Source organism: Rhamphochromis longiceps, linkage group LG6 (genome assembly GCF_057381845.1).
Source record: "Rhamphochromis longiceps isolate RC_006_pf linkage group LG6, R_longiceps_female_GT1.1, whole genome shotgun sequence".
Taxonomy (NCBI): domain Eukaryota; kingdom Metazoa; phylum Chordata; class Actinopteri; order Cichliformes; family Cichlidae; genus Rhamphochromis; species Rhamphochromis longiceps.
The window spans coordinates 26244431-26266701 of record NC_140562.1 but is presented as its reverse complement, the minus strand read 5'-3'; the positions used below and the strand labels follow the sequence as shown (position 1 = coordinate 26266701).

General features: G+C 42.1%; 1 protein-coding gene across 2 annotated transcripts in view; it reads right to left on the bottom strand.

The window, feature by feature from the left end:
- The window catches only part of slit2 (slit homolog 2 (Drosophila)), a 118160-nt gene that overhangs the window by 9451 nt on the left and 86438 nt on the right, over positions 1-22271 (bottom strand). For both annotated transcript variants that reach the window (XM_085409922.1, XM_085409921.1), the window contains 8 exons: positions 14097-14165; positions 13658-13729; positions 12657-12728; positions 12469-12540; positions 10816-10979; positions 8999-9123; positions 8582-8679; positions 5812-5951 (listed from right to left, as the gene is read on the bottom strand). In XM_085409922.1, coding sequence (XP_085266048.1) covers positions 5812-5951; positions 8582-8679; positions 8999-9123; positions 10816-10979; positions 12469-12540; positions 12657-12728; positions 13658-13729; positions 14097-14165 — 812 coding nt within the window. The remainder of the gene's footprint in view (positions 1-5811; positions 5952-8581; positions 8680-8998; positions 9124-10815; positions 10980-12468; positions 12541-12656; positions 12729-13657; positions 13730-14096; positions 14166-22271) is intronic.

Below are 22271 nucleotides of genomic sequence, written 5' to 3'. Positions count from 1 at the left end.
GTTTTACACAGGAAAACACTGTGTAATGCTACATGTTGTTAGTGTTTTTTAGGTCATTGTTTTGTGGGTGACAAAGTGTGTTTGTCGGCTGTCAACCTTTGCTAGTGTTCTGGAGGAATGTGTTCATTTGAGACCTGAATGAAGTGTTTTGGTAGTTGTAGTGCATTTTGAATGTGAAATGAACTGCTTTGCCAGGCTGAGGGTCAGTTAGGAGAAATGTGTGAAGAGTTTTGCAAAAGTGACCTAAGTATTGAGAAATGTGTCCTAGCGTCTGTAAAAAACTGTAAGAGAGCTGTTAAAAGACTGTGAGTACTTGCTTGTTTACTTTGATGGCTTCTTATTTACATGTGAGTTTTTGTCACAATATCACAATCTAGATGTGATAAATATTGGTCTATTCCCCCCACGACTTTTTAGGATGTGAAATGAGCTCCAGAGAAGCCTCAAAGGTCCTGTCGTATGTGTAGAAATGAACCTTGAGCCAAACATTACTCAGTGGCAAAATACTCACCACGTTTTATTTCAGGCAATTTAAACATTTAGAGCTGTATAAACTGTTTGTTTTTTGTTCACATTAAGAAAGCTGCAAAGGAAATAATAGAGCAGATGGTGCAGTGGCAGTATAACATAGTTTTATGTGTTAAAATATCTTTTTCATACACCAGAGGACCAGTTTGTTTAATTTTTAGAAATCATTACACTGTGGTTGAAATGCATGCAAACCATAAGCCTGAAAGGAAGTTTTTAGTTCCTTAAAAAGGAACTTTGGGTGGTTAATGTACAGTACAATACTGTGCAAAAGTCTTGAGTCACCCATCATTTCTTCACATTTTGCTTCCAGCAGCCAGAGTTTCTGAAGCCAGAAGTAATTTTTGTTTCCAAAGTGTTTTTAATTCTCCGGGCTTTCTGAAATCATCCTTTGGACGCTGTCCACTTGTTTTCATTCAGAAATGTTTTTGTTTTTCAGTTTATTATACAATTTATACTGACCTCTGGATTATTCAAGCATAAAAAAGCACCTAACTCGAGTTACCTATGTGTGTTCTATCACACAAAGAACCAGTTTTAAACTTTATATTTAGGCTTTTGTTACTAACAGACTGTCACAAAACACACTGACATTATAGTCTACGAAAAATGCCAAAGACGACACACTCTGACAGGCATGAAAAGGTGCAGGTCCACCAACAAAAGCAAACCCAAATTTGAAATTTTTGGTTAAAATCTTTGTCAGTAGGTACAGAGGAGATCAGGAAAGAGGTACAACAGTCTGTATTCTAAGTTCTGTTGGTGCCTGTTTTAATAAATCTCTGCACCTTTCTCTTGTTTTATATAAACATAAAGAAATGAGTGGTAGCCCAGGACTTTTACATACCACTTTAGATATTTACGTTTCAGAAAGCAGACTGGCTTATTGTCCCAGACTTTCATTCCTAGGTGTGGAACATTAAAATGACCTTTATTAAAAAGATAAGATGTAACTCAGTATGTTTTTGTTATGGTCCAAAAAAGACTCAAACAAACTCAAATGGCTCTTAATATAACTCCTTCAATACCAAAAGCCTCCATTGTTCAACCAAACAGCTTTAAAAGCATTAAACACGCACATTTGAGTCTATTTCAGTCTATCGTACAATCAAACAAATACTCACAGGACCCCCAAACGTTCCGCTGAAAATAGTCGGCACCAAATGCACCATTTAAGTAAATCTGGATAATAAGTACAATGTGTGACTGTTTAGAAAATTAGCCTTCTTTTAAAACTGAAAATATATATTTTGATTGTTCTGGAGGAGTGGATGGAATAAATGCAGTCTAGATGTTAGTAAGTTTGGGTATTTTAATGGGATTTCTACTTTCTAAAAATATAGATTATTGCCAGTTCCTCTAATTTCAGCTCATTCACCTGGAATGGTCATCACATGTATGCGTGAAGCAGCAAGCAGTATAACCACAGAAATCTGAGAGTGGTCTTTTTATACATCAAAGACATGCACTGCTAACACGGAGCACGACTGCATACAGTATGGTGAATCTGTAGCATTCCCGTGGATAAAGCACAGGAAATGAGGGAAGTTAGGAAGGAGAGAGGGACAGAAAGGACAGAGAGAAGAACAGACTAACCTCTCTCCACCTCATTGGTAGCAGCTGCAACCACAAAAAAGATGACAGATGATAGAAAGCAGAGCAAGATGGGAGAAAAGACACAGGACAGCAAAACACAGAAAGACAGAGAGAGAACACCGCCACATAAGTTAGCACTCAGAGATGATTGGCACAGTGCAAATGCAGACAAACAAGTAGCAACAGATCAGCGTTAGTCAGATAAAACATTTATCTTTTGTGACCTCTCTGTAATGATAGAAGACTTTTTGTGGGAGATATATTCATGCTGACTATTTCTGGAATAAAGAGTTTGTTTTCCATTTTCTAGACAGCTTCTATACGTCTACAGTTTGGATAATGTCAGTGTTAGTAAGGCGATAAAGGAGAGAAAAGAAACTTTCAGTTTGGTAAAAAAAATCAAAAGTAAAGGTTTTTGATTGAATCAAGTTGCAGCCATAAAACTCAGGCAACCCTTCCAATGAAAATAGGTCAAAAAACCTTTCTGGTTTAAATTTGGCTAATCTTTCCATCCAAGTGACCGAGGTCGCTCCATAATGTAGTGGTCGACACATTTGCTGGGTAGGCAAAAGGTTGCTAGTTCCATTTCAGTCAGAGTGTAAAACTCTTCCAAATCAAACACACCCAGAGCCTTGTGAAAATGGAACAGCTGAAAGGTTGACATGGCGGTGTGATGGTTACCACATTGCCTCACAACTCTGTGCAGAGTTAGCATGTTCTCCATGTCTGCCTGGGTTCTCTCCGAGTATTCTGGCTTCTCCCCACAGTCCAAAGACATGGACTGTGGGAGGATTGGTGATTTTAAATTGCACATAGATGTGACTGGTTGTCTGTCTTTATGTATTAGCTCTGGAGCTGAGTGTCAGCTGGTCCAGGGTGTACCCTGCCTCTTGCCCTCTGACAGCTGGGATAGGCTCCAGCCTTCTTGTGACCCTGAATTGGATAAGTGGCAGAAAATGAATGGGACACTCTTCTTGTTCTAACCTGAGGACTTGTGTCCCTGCTGTACAGAGTGGATGTCATTGTAGTCTAAGGAGCTCGGAAAGAAAAGAGTCTTCTTCTTTAAGTTTCCTTGAAGAAGTTTCACCTCTCATCCAAGAAGCTTCTTCAGTTCTAAGAGCAACTGGTGGAGAGTCCCAGCCCTAGTGGGGGTGTTCCTAAGAAGGTCATGGACCCCCTATTGATCCTCTGCCTAATTACTCAAGCCAAGGTGTGAAAATGGGTGTGGGTCATAATCAGCCAAGGTTTCGGGTGAACTCATTGTGAGACCTTGCCCCAACCTGTTATGTGGCTTGCTGAGAACAAATAACCCAAGATGTGAGTGGATGTTAACCTTGGATGGTCTTAGAAAAAGTACCCCTTATGAGGTCCTAGAGCCAAAAATCGACCACGCCATAAAAAGTGCTATAAAAAGATTATACATTAATATTTTTTTCCACTTTAAATTAGCCAATCTTTTAGACCTACTTCTCCTTGAAATATACATCTAAAGTTTTAATTATATTTCGCGGATTTTAACCCTCTATATCCCGGTTTTGTCACATGAGCGCACGGCTTTTTTTGGCGAAAAAAATGAAAAAATGAAAAATTTTCCATAAAATAAATTTGAAAGTTATATTTTATTGTACTTTTAATTAGGCCTTTAGATGGTTCAAAGATTGGCACCAACATACATTTTGACCTGCCGTTATTTTTTTTGCAGGAGCACATTTAAAAAAATGCATCCACCTTTATGAATAAGGACAATTCCCCAAAAGGTGCTATAAAAAAAATTATATATTCATATTTTTTTTTCACTTTAAATTGGTCAGACTTTTAAAACTACTTCTCCCTGAAATATTCATATAAAGTTTTAATTATATTTCGCGGATTTTAACCCTCTATATCCCGGTTTTGTCACATGAGCGCACGGCTTTTTTGGCGAAAAAAACGAAAAAATGAAATATTTTCCATAAAATACATTTGAAAGTTATATTTTATTGTACTTTTAATTAGGCCTTTAGATGGTCCAAAGAATGGCACTAACATTAATTTCGATCGACTTGTTTTTTTTTTCCGCAAGAGCAGAAAATAGTCTCCAGGCGGCCAGCCCTGCTACGTTAAGCCGAAAGCAGTGCCTTATTCCGGTGTAACTCTCTACCATCACCGGGGGCATGTTGGGTCGGAGTCCTTTCTCCAGCACACACGCCGATACCACGTGACAACAAATACGTCATTTCCTGTTGATTGAAAAAAAAATGCACCCTCTCGCCGACCTGGGGACCAAAAAATGGTCCCGCCCGATCAGCGGGCGAAGCCGCTGCTGCACGCCGGGAATCAGGCTTCATTTTCCGCAGGTCTGTCTAAGCAGCCCGCTGTTTTCCAGCAGGGGTCAAATGTGAAGCAAGGGCGCCACCCGGTGGCCAAATAAAAAAATTACAATTCTAAGGTCCTGACTACAGAACGAAAACGAAACTTAAGCCATCACCACTACGTTAATGGTAATAATTGTGCAGTGAAAAATAGCGTTTATAATGGGTTTCAATGGGGCGATTTATGGCTCTAGCGCGTCATGTGTATGCCGGTTTGTAGCTTAGCCACTTTAAGCTAATCTAATAAACGGAGACTGCAATTCTAAAGAAAAAAAAAAAAGGGTTGGAAGGTTTGGCTATATTCTATTCAACACAGTGAAAATGGCCAAATATTAAAAAACGCTGTGGATGAAAAATGGCTCCAGTACCATCCAAGGTTAAGGTGTCTGGTAAGGGATCTCAAAACTGGATTATAGATGGCAGACAATTGGTATCGTAAGATACCCCCTCTGTTCAGAGATGGATGAAAGGTGAAACGTCTTCAAGAAACTTAAAGAAGTCCAGACGCTTTTCTTTCCAAGCTCCTCAGACGTGTCCTCCAGTACTGGAAGTGTCTGGAGAATACAAAGACACAGACAGGCTGGTGTGCTGGTGTGGCCAAAAACTGTTTTCACAGCACCACACTTCAGGTTGTTTATGCTTATGAAGTCTCCCCCAGAGGCCTTAAGATACAACAGCAGAACTTCTCACTGACAGTCACGTTGCACAACCTTCAGAAAACTGCTGCTTGGCAGGTGATTGTCCTCAGATTAAAATTTGGGTCAGTTTGACAAAGAAGTTGATGTTGATGCCTGTGCGGGTGCGTGGTCCATTGTGAACACATAAACGGGGTCAGCGTATTTTAAGCAGCCACTGATTTGTCTCATTTTGCAACTCTTGAAGGCAGGATTTTCAAAATTTAAGCCAGAAATGATTTTCACTCTTTACGGGCTGAGTGGCGTAACACTTTGATTGACTCCCAAGGTGCACTTTGGTAAGAAATTTCAAGTCACTGAGCCACAAAATTCTGTTATTCATGCCTCTAAGCATAATATTGTATGGTACTTTGTTTTCAGATGCTCTAATTTGTTCCTCTGACACACCTCTTCTCTGTGGTAATGGTGGCCTGTCTCTATGGGTACTGCAGTATTTTAGTGGCCGACATCATGCAAAAAAAATAAGAACACAACACTGAAGTAACTAAAACTGATGGCTATGACACAAACCTACAGGATCCCTGCATTATCAGGGAGAGTCCTGTATTTCTGTGTTTAAATAAATAAATAAAATAGGAATACAGAACGGGGAAAACATGCCAGCCTCCAACATCGGCTCCTTCTTCGTTCGTGATTGTTACCTGTGTATTCTGGTGAGCACATGCATGTGTAGTTGTTGATTCCATCAACGCAGGTGGAGTTATTCTCACAGTCGTTATCTTCACAGTCGTCAATGTTGATCTCACACGCGTCACCTTCGAAGCCCTCCGGACACACACACCTGAGATCAAACACGGAAAGATGCAAGCGCTCATAAATAGGTGGATAAACACCTGTAGGGTCACATACACTACACTGAGCTCTAACATTAATGTAACTATTGATTCATCCTTATTAGATTAACAACAGACAGGATTTACAGAAGGGAAATCCATCGATTTTTCATCTATGATAAGATGAAGAGAGCAAATATTTGGTAAATTATCCCGAAAATAAAAAAAAATAATTATTTTAGTAATTTTGTTGAAAAAATAAAGGTTGCATTGGTGTGCTTAAACTTTAATTTCTTGTTAGCTTGCCAGGACAAAAAACTGTAGAAAAGAGTCAGAGATGAATAACTAATGATTCAATGCAAAGTGGTGTATACAAACCTAGAGAGCTCAAACAGGTGAGTGAAGAAAAAACACTCATCATCAGCATCCTAGGCCTATAAGGAAGGATTTGGGATCACCTGATATAGCCCTAACTATAAGCTTTATCAAAAGGCAAAGTTTTAGGGTTAATCTTAGAAGTAGAGAGGATATCTGTCTCTCGAATCCAAAACTGGGAGCTGGTTCAACTATTTTTAAACACCCTTGAAACTACAAATAAGCCTGCAGCCTGAGAGTGAAGTGCTCTATTGAGGGTATATGGTACTATGAAGTCTTTAGGATAAGATGGGGCCTGAATGTGATGAGAAAGATTTTAAATTTGATTCTGGATTTAACAGGAAGTCAACGAAGCGACGCTAACATGGGAGGAATATGCTCTCTTTCTAGTCCCTGTCAGTATTCACGCTGCAGCATTTGATCAACTATAACCAGAGACACAGAGGCAGCATTAGCACACAGCTGGGAGTTTCATCCCATGATTTTATTCAGAGCAGCCCCTCGTGGGTATATAAATACATTTTACATATAATTTAGGTCCCATCGCACACACTATCAAGCTTCATACACAGGCGTGTTCGGCTGTTCTCGCCAATACTCTCAGTGGCCTCAAACAGACATCAGGTAGGGATTTTCTGCCCAGTGTGGGGATGATTGTAAGCAGTTGATTACTACTGAATAATTGCCAATATATTCAGCAACTAATTTTGTGTGGGTGGACAATTTTATTGAGTAATCATTACAGCTCTAATAGCAAACATTGCACGAATGTGGGGACCTGTGAATATCAGACATATTTAATATCCCCTCCGTCCCCACCCCACCCCCTCACTGACACACACACAGACAGACACACACACATAAACAAACACACCTACACACACACTATCCATGCATGCTGCTCATAACGGCAGAGTCAGCTCCATCTACATATCCCCAGAAGAGAGTCATTATTCTGTTAACGTGAGCGTGCCTCAACTCTGTAACTACTACTCAGGTTTATTACAACACTCTCTCTATGACACACACACACACACACACACACACACACACACACACACACACACACACACACTGAGAGCGCTATATTATGGGTCTAATAAAGAGCTCTTATGCGGCACACACTCGGGTGGATTAATATCTCATTATATAGTTGGCGACAGCTCTTCACGATGAATATTCCACCCCCTGTGCTGGAGAGGGAAAAGAAATCATACACCGATGGAAATACGGACATAAATGGACAAGAAATGGCAGCAGAGGATACGGAGAGAGGGCAAAGAAATGGAGGACGACAAACGGGAGGAGCTGGGGTTTCTTAAATCATCTGCGTACGTTGTTAAGATCTGCTCGGAACGAGCACACAAACAGGCATTAGCTTCCCTACAGTTAACACTAAATAGACTAATGAAGAAAGTTCTCACAGCGGGTCTGTCCACTTTGCTCTGGAGACACAAAAGAACCAGTCTCCTGAGCCATTCGCCTCCCGTAACTTCATCACCACCTCTAATTACCGGTGCAGCATCACTGATGGAGGAATCAGCTGAGAAACCACAGATTACCTGCACGTGTGCTCTCTTGCTATCTGATCGGTGATGTATGGTGTTCTGGATGGTTGGTTTTATGAACAGATGCTTTGCGGTAACACAGTTATTGATGTTTATTTGTATTTTCGCTCAGCTCCATCATCTTCCAAGAATGAAACAGCCATAAATGTTGTGTTATTCTGAAAAGGAAGTTTTACTTTAGCACCTTGAGCACATGTCCTCTAGCTCTATCCCCCTAATCCTTACAAAACACTACTTAAAATGTATAAAGTTAAGTACCACCGAGTACACCGAGGGGCCTGTAGCACATAGAGGACTACAGATACTGGAGTTAGAATACTATTGTATGAAATGTTCAAAAGAGAGGTCAGAACTGATGCAAGTGAGGCTCTGACATTGCAGTTCCTTTAAAAAATGTTTGATCCATTAATGCGTTTTCTTGGATTTCCCATAATGCAATGCGCCCCATCAGGTAAATGCTCACATCTTTCAGATGTAACACGGCAATGCTTTCTTTTTTGTCCCAGCCAGTTTCATCATCAGAGTCCACTTTAAAAAGCTCTCTCCAGAGCCTCACAGGTGGAGTAGTACCTCCTGATACACAACAGGTGGATATTTGTGTGTGAATTAAGGAAAATGTCTCTTTAACATAACTTGCGGGTAAACTGACGGTCAAGACTAACCAGGTTGGATAAAATATCTCGAATGTCTCTCACCAAAAGTTGCTGCCTTCTCCTTCTTTCAGGTGGCAGGTTCCACCGTTCTGGCATGGGTTACTGATACAGGCGTGAATGGGTTCGTCACAGTTTTGGCCCTGCGTGCACAACACAAACACACATATGTTCAGCGCTCTCAAACAACAAAAGCTTCTTAAAATTTCCACCTATTGCATCAGTTGACTTTGAAAGTGTTGTCTCTTATCCCTACACTCGGTCACAGATGTATTCATCTGGCTCACGCAGGAATAATCTTTCTACGTGTCTGTATGTGTAAGTTTGTACTCTGCATGAGTTTTGAAAGATAAGAAGTGTTGTCTCATGGGTGTGTTTTTTTTTCTACCAGTGAGTGATTATAAAAGATGCTTTGAAAGAGCAGGTGAATATGATTCCTTTTGCTTTCTATGCTGGGTGTACCTTAAATCCATAAGGGCAGGTGCAGCGGTAGTAGTGCACAGGGTCATTGGCACATGTGCCGTCGTTCTTGCAGGGGTTGGACAGGCAGGGATCACACTTAGCCTGGATATTTATATCCACTGGGCCTATATGGTGCACCAATCCACACAAATAAAACATATACACAGGAGAGATGATTAACAATGCATAAAATTTGGCACATTGGAGAGTAGGAACACTGACTAGATTTACACAGAGGGCTGTACATTATTAGGCAGCTGCAAAAGCTTCAAATGTCAACTCGTTAAGGCAAATATCTAATCAGCCAATCATGTGCAACTCAATCCAGGGGCATAGACACAGTCAAGATGACCTGCTTGAGTTCAAATCAAACATCAGAATGGAGAGAAAGGTGATTTAAGTCACTTTGAATGTGAATACTTCAGTCTTTCCCAAACAGCCATTTCTATGGTTTACAAAGGATGGAACGAAGAAGAGAAAAGATTCAGTGAGCTGACGCTCTCTGGACAAAGATGCCTTGTTGATGCCTGAGATCAGAGGAGAATGATCAGACTGCTTCAAGCTGATAGGACGGCAGCAGTAACTCAAATAACCTCTCAAATAGCATCTCTGAATGCACAGCATGTCGAACCTTGAAGAAAATGGACTAGGGCAGCAGAAGACCACACCAGGAGCCAGGTTTATGGTTTTAGGGTAAATGGATGGATCCATCCTTCCTTGTATCAGTAATTAAGGCTGGTGGTGTAGGATATTTTCTTGGCACACTTTGGTGTTTAAAATCTTTTCAGCACCACAGCCTACCTGAGTACTGTTGATGACCATGCCTATTCCTTTATGATGACAGTGTATCCATCTTCTGATGATGGCTGCTTCCAAAGCTCAACTAATCTCAAACTGGTTTCATGAATTCACAGTCTCCAAATCTCAATCCAGCAGAGCACATCTGGGTAAAATGGAAGATTCTCATCATGGATGTGCACCCAATAAATCTGCAGCAACTGTGTGATACTATCATGTCGATATGGACCAAAGTCTCAGAGGAATGTTTCCAGCATGTTGCTGAATTTGTGCCACGAAGAAACAAGGCACTTCTGAAGGTAAAAGGGGTCCAACTGTGCACTAGCAAGGTGTATCTAAGAAAGCGTCTGGTTACTTTTACTATGTTGTTTAGTATTATCACGAGGAGGTTTCACTTGCTCATATATTACAAGTATTGCTTGAGAAAGATGACATTTCTTTGCAGAACCATATCATGTACAGAAAACACAAGAACACAATGCTGGTCAGAACATGAGGGTTGGAAGGGAAGCGGAGCGGTTCTGACTGAACAGAGAGGAAAACTGGGACGGGACTGTCTCAAACTGGAGAATCTGGGATTGAGTAGAAAATACCATTATAAGATACTTTACCTGGCACCAGAAAACCACAAGGCCCGGGGACTTCTACAGTGCGTCAGTCAGATTAGGTCAAAAATAGATTTCAGTCTTGTGTTCAAAGTTAAGTGATAGAATAAGGTTTCAAGATTAACAGTAGCATTTTTCAAGCATCAAGAATCTCAAGGAAACGTATAGAGTTAGTATATACATGTTAAAATTAACATTAACGTTTTTGCCCAGTGAAAACAATATCACAGTAAGTGTAATATATACATAGTGCTGTTTTGATTTTTGGCAACTTGTGGTCTCCTTTGGGAGTTCTCCTCAAGTGTATGTATGTTTGCTAGCACAAGACCAGACACTGATTTAACTGTATTGTGTCGTTTCTTTGTCTAGCTCCTGGAAAGCATTGTATTGCTGCACTACAATATGTCCATTTACCTGTACAAGTGAACTTCTTGGAGGGTGTGGTCAGTAGAAGTTTGTCCGTCATGTCGCCGGGCCCGGCACAGCGAGCAATGCCAGGCTCCTTATACCCGCTCTTCACCCAGTCTGACAGCCACTGCATGTGACAGTCACAGTACAGAGGGTTGGCGCCCAGAGCCCTGCCAGCCGATTGGACAAAAAGTGAGACAGCAGAAGAAATAACTGGGAGCATTTGAATCATGGTGGTAACAGTGTCACTGTTAGATCAACTTATTTCGGTGTTAAATAAAGTCGACCATGAAGCTTTCGGGAGTGGCGGTGTTTGGATTGTCACTCTGATCCACCCTTTCCTTGTCACGTCTGGTTTCAAAAACCCAAGCTGGTAACAACCACAACCCTCAGCTACAAAACCAAGGGGCGACATCATGGTGGCTACACCATCATTTTATATAAAGCCTTGGGTATTAGAACTGTCTGTTACAAGCACTCTCCATGGTGCTGATCCTTGTGAGCGCCTCACGTAGACTCACCAGGCATCTGCACCCTGTATGACCACGGTGCTTTTTCTGCAGCCTGCTTAGTTTTTTTGATACTGCACTAAAAAATGAGAGCAATACCCAGTGCTCGCACTCTTCCTCTGTATGTCTTTCTCTTTTGTTCATTTCAGCCATGAGATCGTTGTCGAGGCAACACTCAAAGAAAACAACAGTAAAATAAAGTAAAGCAGAACAAAACCTCATTGAATTACATCAGCTTGTTTTCTTTTCAACAAAATATTTCTGCTTCATGGACTTCTCGTTAGAATATATAATCATGACTCTCTGATTTTTCTTCTTCTGCTCTGGGCGTCCTCGTCACAGTGGGAGTGGGCTTTTTATGTTTTGCATTTAATTATTTTAGCAGATTTCCCTGAAAATTCATTAACTACCAGGGGGGAAAATCCCTGGTAATTTGCCCCAAATTACAACACAGTGCATTGTATTCTTCTTATAACTACTATTTAGATTGCTAAGTGGTTAGTATGTGGATCTCACCTGACCGGAAAATATGGATTCTGTTATTGAATGTTTCTGAAAGTGTTGTGATCACACAGCCACACAATGTCCATTTAACATACAAAGACAGATACTCGTATAAAAAACACATTTATGCCATTCAGGCCCACCTTTGTGTAAATTGCATACCTGGCTCATTGTGAAAATTGTTTGTAAACCTCTGAGCTGTGACCGCATATCACCACTGACGCTCTGCTACTCAGCTACAAGAAACAATCCTGTGTGATCACTGATGGCATGACCAGTTAGCTGGACAAGGATGTGGCATCTGCATAAACCACTTCTTTGTTATATTTTGTTGTAAATGGTAAAGGAAAACACACAAAATTAAAGCGAACGATCTTCCCAATGCTAGAAAGGACCTCCAGTCGACATTCATAGAGGTCACTGAGCAGATGGCCGGGTAACATCCTGTCTGACGACGCGTCACAACTTTAATTATAAGTTTTGTTCTGTTTGTGTTTTTCAGCTCCCTGCTGTTACTGGACAGATATATTCACGATGATTATGTATTTCTTTGATTTGTTATTTTATAAGGGAAAAAAAAGGGCAGATTTTTCCAACACACAGCGACACATGACCAGTGATGTTTCTGTGTTTGCGTGTTACTCACAGGTGGGAAAGCGATGCCAGGTCTTTGAAGGCTCCTTCTGGTATCAGTGATATGTCATTACCGTGAAGAGACCTAAGAAAACGTGATTGAAACAGGATGAGATACAATAAAAAACGATTCGATGATTACTTCAGCACTAATCTGACTCTCTGGGACATTTCCCAGGATCAGAAAGTTCAGATACTCACAACAAACGGAGAGATTTAAGTCCGTCGAACGCCCTCTCTGGTATGCATCGCAGCCGGTTGTAGCTCAGAATTCTTTGCAGACAGAATTAACATTTTAGCGCGGACACAAGGCAGATTTTTTTCCCCAAGAAATCTTTGCATGCAGCAAGACAATTCAGAACACAATCCTACTTCTGACTGAGATAAGCAGGCAAAGCAGCAAACATGAACAGTTTAATACACTCATTCATATGCAGGTCTCACAAGGCAGTGATCTAGCACTCAGAGTGCAAGTTTTCTTCCTTTTTTATGTGTATTTTGTTTCTTTTATTTACAGCAACTAAGAGACAAAACATTTATCACACTGGTGCGCAGACTATAAACTGGAGAAACTGCTCTCAGATGTATATATCATGTACTGTTTTCTCCAGTGCCTTCCACTCTTTTCCTGTTTTATTTTTTCAAAATGATTCTTTATATATTATTAAAAATGAAGTGAAGCTGCAAGCTAGTTCAAGGCAGCATCTCCAGCTGCACTGGATCTTTGCTCTCCCTGCTGCCCTGAGTTGATGCCAGCTGTTAAGCACCTCCGCCAGTCCAACATCCATCTGTATATTTACTCATCGTTCCCCAGTTTTGTATGTAATATATTTGTGGGGCAGGGTGTTGAGCTCTCAGCCAGACTCTAACTATAGTTTGTTGTTGTAATAAAGTAGCACTTTAAAACATACGTTGTCTGACTAAAGTGAATTTTTGGACTAGTTTAGGTGAAGCCAGTATTTTATGACATCGATGGTTATTTTGTGGCAATAAAATCTTTCAGAGATTCCCCTGACTCTCTTAGGACTGGCTAAAAATCACATGCGGTCATGTCACCCTTTCTTGATTTCTGCTATGATTTTTTTGAGGCCTTCTTCTACTTGAGCATTTATGAGCTTCTTGTCCACACATAGTCACAACTACGCCTAAAAACAAACACTCACACACACACACCACAAAGGCATATGTAAAGCCAGACTCACAGGGTAAGCAGCTCGGACATGTTACTGAGGCTGTGGTTGGACAACGTGCTGATCTGGTTGTTACTCAAATCACTGGAAAGGAAACAACAGATACATAAAACCCACACAGGCAGCACTGTCCATACATGCGTGAACAAACCCACACGCGTGCACAGACTATGGATTCTGTAATGCTCCTCCTTTAGTCTATCGTACCGAGACTGTCACACCACATCAGGGCCAAACAAAGTCACAAAAATGATTCAACACAGAGTTCAGTCTGTTAGTTGTGATTAAAAGCAAAGTGCAGGAAGCACAGACCAAATCCCAATCCTTCAGTGTTTTCTTTTTGCGTTAAAAAAAAGTGTGTTAACCGTACTAAACTTGGCAAAGTGGGATTTAATTATCTGTGTGAAAGTATACAATATCTCTCCACTGAGGTGCTACGGGTGAGACTTACATGAGCGTTAAGTGTTTGTAATTGGAGAGCTCCACGGGAACTTGAGTGAAGTGATTTCCATCCAAATACCTGAGAGTCAGAAAGACAGCGTGGGAGACAAAGAACGAGGGAACACGGGGGTAATATGGAGGAGGATTGGTAAACAAAGGGAGAAAGTGAGAAGGGAGAAAATGAAGTGTTAACCATGTGGGAAATTCCTCATAACCAGTGTGAGCAGTCATTACTGCTGCAGCCATAATAAACACTGGAGTTTAATATCCCCACAGGCGTCTCTCGCTCAGACATACACACATTCACGGGTGAGATCCTATCTCTCACTTTGTGACAATGTGCTATTAATCCAGCATATTAATTAAGTCTTTGTTAATACTGGAAGAACCTTGTCCCCCAAAGGAGACACAGTAGAATGAATAAAAATACCACTAAAGCTGCGGTCTGATATTTAATTCAAGATTATAATACTCTGATCATTAGGGATTTTTTGTTGAGCAGGACTTTATGTACCAAGTGTGATCAGAAAGTTTCAGGACTGATTAAAATTAGGTCTCAAGGCTTCATGGCTGAATACTGGTGCAAGCTGGCAAGTGCCACAGTTTTAAATGGATGACTCAGGATGTTCCAGTATAAATCTGTTTTAATAGTTTTCACTTTTTGGAATGAATTCAAGTACACTAACGTCAGAAGAATGAGGAGCATCCACCTGATTGTGCTCCTCACCTGATGCGCTGCTTTGGGGCTTAGAGACTGTGGACTCCTCAGCTAAAAAAACACTCTCTGTGTCAAAGTCTCAGCTCAAGATCGTCTTAATGATCTTCATCTACTGTATATGCATTTTTTTTGGCTGAAACAGAATTTAATGTTTACTCTGTGGAAGTGTGAGATCTGGTTTAAAATCTCAGGAGCACGATCGCTAATAGTCAGATCAGAAGCGGAAGTGATCCAGGAAGGTACAAAGACAATCAAAATTAAATGAGGGATAGTTTTTGATTATTATGGGTACACAGCTATACCAATCAAAATTATTATTACAACACAAATGTCTTCAGATGACTTTCTGAGAAATAAAATTCTCTTTAAGTTCACAGTTCCTGTGTCTCTGTGTCTCTATAAGCATGTGTTTCTGTGGTTTTCCACCTTTCTGAATGAACATTTCAAGCTCCAGTGAGGTAAGAGATTGATTCAGATGCATAGCGTGATAAATCTGAGGTTTTCTGAAGTCAAAGACGGCTTCAACTTCCTCCATCCACCATAAGTTTGAGCTCTCTGTGGGCACTACTGAAATCCACTCTGACTCTGACCTCTGCTATGGCCTTACTTTTCTCAGGACAGCCTCTGGGGTGTGAGAGGACAGCATTTCTTTGCCAGACTCACTCGTTGTATCCTCCATTACACTGCTATTCTAGCTCTACATCTTGTGGGGATGAACAAAAAGTATTTGACCAGCATAATATAATCTGCAGTATGATCATTGCTTTAACCATGTAACAGATAGCTTTAAGATGGCCTTAAGATGTTATGCATACAGTTATTATGTTGACCTTGTATTCCAGGTGCAGTTATAACTATTTTATACATATTGCATATCTGTGCTTATTTGAGTTGATGTTCAGGTTCTTTAAAGGTCTTAAGCTTCACTGACGTGACTGTTCAGGTGATACATGCTGAGGGAAAACTAGAACATAGAAGGAATTGCAATACATGCTTACAAAACACTTATATCAGGTCATTTTATATTAAGGTTTTAGTAGAGGTTCTTGGTTAAAACATTTATTTAGTAGAAGACATACACATAGTCTCAGTGAGCTTCTGGTCTAGTGAAAGGTCAGAAGTGCAACAGGTGAATTGGGAAAGAGCATTTGAGGACGAGACACAGACAGTAGGAGGTGAAGAGGTGACACAAAGAGCATGTGAGGTCAACACATACACACATATTAGTTAGACTTATTTAGAGGAGAGATTAGTTATGTCTCGACAAGAAAGAGGAACAATTCACTTTGAGACAAGAACGGAAAGTACCAGCCATAAAAATAGAAGATGATTTTCTGGGTGAAAAGTCATGATGATGTTGATCTGATCTATGTATAAAATGTATCGGTGACGCATGAAGGGGCGTCAGTAAACAAACCCTGATGCTATAAAATATCTGTTCATGCTTTGATTAAGTCGAGGACTACTGGCTGTCTGCGTACAGAGTGTCTTCCCACACGTGTGTTCATTAAAATCATTGTTGGACCAAGAGCTTCTGGACCAAGAGTGGTTTGTACTCTCCCTCCTCAATTGTGAACCTTAACATTTGGGGGCTTCGTCCGGTGGTTGAGGAGGGGTAGATGGAGAAATTTGGTCTTAGGTGGTCTGACGGGCAGACATGAATTCCAGTGGTCGAAGTGAGTGGGCATAAGCCGGCTTATCCAAAAGGTAAGGCACTACCTGTTGAATTATTTCCAAAGTGTGCCAAATTGGACATGATAAAATTTAAGTCTACTCACTGAAGTTACTGGTGGATGTCTGTTTTGATTTTGATGAAAATCTCATGAGTTGATGCAGCTAGAGTTCTGCTAAGAAGAAATGAAAGTAGTTAAGAGTCTGATAAGAAAAGTTTAAATACTGGGTTGAAGTCCCAAAGAAATTGAGTTCGAGTCTCAAGTAGTTTGGTAGGGAATTGGTTATTGTGTTGGTTAGAGTCCAAATTTGGTCATAAGAGTGGACCTGAGCGGTCATTTTGTGAGTTGGAGTCTCCATTGACCACTAGGTTGCACCTGCCTCAGTTATACACTTGTTTCGGGTGTTGATTGTTGTTTCAAAGTATTATAAATTATTTTAGAACGGAACCGTGGGGGTTCTAGGAAGCGCAGAGCCCGGAGGTTACGCTCCCTCCTTGTCGTGGACGCGCGACATTGACCTGTCGGCGAACAGGGTTAGTTCAGTTTGGCTTAACTGTGGGGTACAGGGCATCCTGGAATGAAGCTAGGAGTTAGAGTCTCCTTACCGTTTGGAACGGTACCTGCGCTTTTTTGGTCAGAAGAAGTTGGACTTCGGGCGTGTAACTTTAACTTAAAACTTCAGGGTAAGCCTTGGCTGTGAAATGCCAAAAATAGAGCTTCAGGCAAAGTTTGGGTTGGTTGACGCTTTTAAATTGTGTTAGGGACTTTAGAGATGAGGCCAGAAACTGTTGGACAGATACTGGTGAATTGGTCGCAAAAAACTCAGGGAGTTTATCCGCTGGGCGGTTATTTTAAATTTGTCGAAATTGTGTAGGCGCTAAAGCTGACAGATCTGACAGTGGTTGTAAATATAAGACGTCGTTGTAATATAGAATAAGAAAATTTGGTGTGAGAGGAGGCTGTGTGTCGAGTCAGCAATGCACTGACTGCCTGCTGCCATTTTTAGATGGAGAGTGTGTGTGCATGCAAATGAGGCAGCTGATGCAGAGCGCATGAGAGGACTATGCTTTCGGTTTTGTGTGTTATTCAGCTCTATAACTATTGTTTGCAAATGTGGATAAATGTCTGCGATTAAAATGCTGGCTTAGTATATAATAACATTGTAAATATATGAATGGTGACAGCGTTTCAAAGTAGAATATAAGAATTGTTTGTGTTTAAAACCAACGTTTAGGTAAGAAGATTTAAGGTGGATTTGAAGGCATAAACAAAAAATAAAAAGGGTTACAGTCTGCAAGGGTTGTTAATTAATGAGCTGACTGGATGCAGAGTAAGTGGAGTGGTCATCCTGAGAGGATTGAATGATGCTCTAACTCTGTGGTCAAGTCAGACATAGGCTTTAAGCAACCATGAGCCACTAATAAGCGTGACAGATTAATGAGTATGGGTAAATTGAACTTGTTAAATAGCCTTAATAGAAGTAACTCAATGAACACGCAATAAAGTGGACTTTTTAGGGGTAGTTTACCACTGATACCATAAAAAGCAACTTAATTAGTAGTTCAATAACAAATTTTAAAGATAACCTTTGTTATTTGATAAGAGAGAGAAAAATTCAGGTTACATATAGTAAATAAATAAGGAAATGTTAATCTCTGCCTCATTCCACACTGAAATTTCAATTGTAGGGGATCATTTGGAGGTGAATTGTGTAGGACACGGGGAGACAGAAGAATCTCCCCATGAGTTTTCGGTGTGCATAGAAATTGAGGAGGCTGAACTGGAAGCCTGCCTGGGTTGTTGTTTTTGTTTATTTGAGGGTCTGCTGGAAATTTGTGAGAACGACCACCTTGATATGTGGGAGCCTTCTCGGGCAGCGATTTTTTGTTAAACATGTGGCAGGCTGTGCAAAATGGAGAAAGCTTTGACATAATGACATAAAGGTGATTTCTTGGTTTTAGATTTATTAGTACGGGATAAGTTGAGGGATGCTTGAGGGTGTGTTGCTGTAAAGTATATAAGGGACGCGCAGCGCCGTTAATGGGTTTAAAATAAATGAAAAAACGGAAAAACACTAATCCGAGGAACTATTGGAGAGGTAAGTATACGGAGGTGAGCGCGTTGCGCATAAGGGTTGCTGGTGTCATATATTAACACTTTGAGGGCGAATAATTTTGATTGAGTGTCAACGCTTGAGAACGCGAGGACAGCGTCTAAAGTGCTGGGTTAAACTTTGTGTGTCACCGAGCAGGGGAAGAGGAGCCAGTGGTTGCGAGAACAGCGAGACGAAGACTGAAACCGAAAGTTAAGCGTGTCTGGGTGACCTAGACCTAGAAGGTGGAGTCGACCAACGCCATTGGAAGAGGTAAGTCTGTGTTTCAGAGAATGGCTGACAGCTCGGGTGCGACACCTAGTGGGAAAAGGGGATGCAAACCTCTGAAGGATCAGCTTGAACAGCTTAAGAAAGCTATTCATTTGGCTTCCCCTGGAGTATTAAAATCAGCAGAGAAGGAGTGCCAAGCGATGGAGGTTGAGGTAAGCAAACTTATTACATCCCAACAGAAAGGGCTGGGTGATAAAATAGCTCTGAGCTTGGTGTTAAAAACTGAAGGAGAAGTGTATGGACAAATGCATGAGGCCCTACGTGCGTCAATAGAGGCATTAACGGCATTGGAGGTTATAAAGCAGAGAGTAATGCAGGGAGGGCCAGAAGAGGAGAATGAAGACCGTGCGACGTCATCAGAAGAAGAGGACGATGAGGAGGACGAAGATGGAGGAGCTGAACCCCAACCAAGTACAAGCCTAATTTTGAGGAAAAGAAGTGTGAAGAGAGACCAAGCACAGAGACGGCCCATATTTAAGAGCTCAAAGGGAAAAGGAAAGTTGAGGAAGAGTAGAAAAGTGAGTTTTGAACAAGGAGCTCCTGACCCTGGTTTAAATCTGCCTCTAATAGCAGGTCCAAAGAACGAACCAGTTTATCGCGCCTATAAGGTGAGAGATTTGGAAGCATTGGTTAAACAACTTCCACCAATAACCAAGGGAGAACATTGGGAAGGAGAAGAATTAGCGCTGGGCGATTTTCGCGCTTTGGCCGGACGTTGTATGCTGGGTGGTGGGTTAGCAGATGTAGAGCAGATAGCTCAAACAACCAGATATGCAAATGACCTGCCATACCATGAGGTGCAGAATGACTTAGCAGATGCAGTCCGGGAGAAGTACCCAACTCCTAACTCTGGAGCCATTCCAAAAATTATTTGGGATCCTAAAAACACACCCAGAGAGTGTTTAGCTAAAGCAAAGGAACAATGGTTGTTAGAAACAGGAATACATCCGGGGAAGGAGGGTGAAAGTAGAGCGTGGTTTCGTTCGGCAGTGCTGGCAGGGCTGCCCAACCAGGTTGCAGTTGACTTGGAAAAGAACCCAGATTTTGCCGTTGTAGACTCGGTGCAGTGGGACAGACATGTGACCCACAGACTTCAGCGGGAACAGGATTTGGCAAACAAACAAAAGAAAGAGTTGGAGGAAGCCCAGGCGTGGCTGGTCAAGTTGCAGCTGGCAGAAGCAAAAAACAAAGCAGGAGACAGAAAGAAAGAGGATAAAGAGAGCGCAAGGAAAATAATGGTGGCAAGGCCTCAGCCCGATCCTGTGCCTGACTGGCCAGATCAGGATCCGGGTCTCTACCCTGATGACCGTTGGCCCGCCAATGCACCAGGGCAGCGTCAACCAGTAGGGAATTGGGGGACCGGTGGACCGCAGAGAGGGCGTGGTGGATCCGTGAGGGGAGGACAAAGGGCTCGGAATCCAGGGAATCCTAACAATGTGTCTTGGACTGGCTGTTACAGCTGTGGAGCAGAAGGACATTGGTCCCGAGAATGCCCTGTATCGCAGCGAAATTATCAGAGGCGAGGCTATCAACCCCAGGCACGAGGAGGCCCAAGACAAAGAGCTGCTTACAGGGGAGCACATGAAGCTCCAAACCCGAATGCAGCACCAGTCGCCCAGTACCCAGTAGCTGACTGGGGCTGGGAGGGGGAGCAATACTGACGGAGCCCGGAGAGACCGAACAGCGTGGGGACGGCAGAACCCATGCTGTCAATGACCGTGGAAGGCACTGAATTGCCCTTCCTGGTGGATACTGGAGCAACATACTCAACACTGAAAGACACACCAGACAGTGCGACACTCTCCTGTCACACAGTTAATGTGGTAGGCTTTTCCGGGATTCCAATGACACTGCCATTGACAGATCCAGCATTGACAAAGCTGGGAAAACAGACTTTGAGAGACAAATATGTGGTGTCCTGACAGGTGGCTGCAAATCTGATGGGCAGGGACCTGCTTGTGAAACTGGGAGCCACAATCATGTGCTCACCAGATGGACTGATGGTTACTCTGCCTGGAGGAAAAGAATTCCCGTGCCTGGGATCACCTTCAAAGACTCAATATCTAGTCCAGAACTTATCAGACATTATCAGCTGTGGAAACCCTGGATAATGAGTCTGGCCGTCTATTCCCCCGCGAGATCCTTTCCACGTTACACTCTTTTATGATAGGGAAGATAACGATATCTATCGGGAACAGTTCCAGTCTGATCTTGAGGGACAGACGTGGAATGTGCGAACACATAACATTTATGTTGGACCAGAAGGTGTGGCCGCGGCTGTGAAATTTACTGATGAACAAGTGCCTTGGTACAATGTGGGAGAGGATTAAGCCCCTCACATTACATTGGCGGTCCACGAGGGTCATGGGCCAAGAGATCTGGGACCAATGGTCAAGCGGGCGCTGGACAACGCATGCTGTCTGGTATGCACCAAAATGTAAAATATATCGCATAACTTGTTTGTCCAACGATGCAGTGATCTTAGAACATAAAGAAATCTCCAGAATACATGGCAGGGAAAGAATGGATCATCCTGATGCAGTAGCTGAGCTCTCAAAATTGCCTGATACTTTGTGGTCCGCAGGGCCCACAGATGTAGGTTTAGCTAACTGTTCGCCTGTCCTGTTCCAGCTGAAGTCTGACATACCAATTAACAGACCACAATATAAGCACAAAACTGAAGCAGAGGAAGGTATAGCTGAAACCATTGAAGGACTGTGGAAGGCAGGAGTGCTTGAGCCCTCATGGTCATTTTGGAACACACCTATTTTGCCAGTGGAAAAACATGGGACAGGGAAGTACCGTATGGCACATGATTTGAGAGCAATAAATGCCATACTGAGGACTGACACTGTGCCTGTACCAAATCCCTACACAGCTCTGACCGAAATTACTGGGGACCAAAAGTGGTTCACATGTATTGACCTAGCGAATGCATTTTTTGTCTCCCACTGCACGAGTCACACAGAGACATTTTCTCTTTCACATACAGAGGCCGGAAATTTAGGTACACACGCCTACCACAAGGCTTTGCACTCTCACCAGGAATTTTCAATCAGGTGTTGAAAGAGGCATTGTCCCCATGTCAACTGCCAGAGGGCTGTACATTAATACAGTATGTTGATGATCTTCTTATTGCAGCCCCGTCAGCAGCGGCCTGTACGGCAGCATCGCTCGTGGTGTTGAACAGATTGGCGGAGTGTGGCTTCAAAGTGAGTAAAGAAAAACTGCAGTTGGTCCGGCCAGAGGTAACATTCCTGGGCCGGGTGATCGCACACAGATCAGTGGGGTTAATGAACACACACAGAGACCAAATTCTGACACATCCAAAACCAAGAACTGTGAAGGAGTTGCTTTCCTTTCTTGGCTTGACAGGTTACAGCAGGCAGTTCATTCCGAACTATGCGGGTA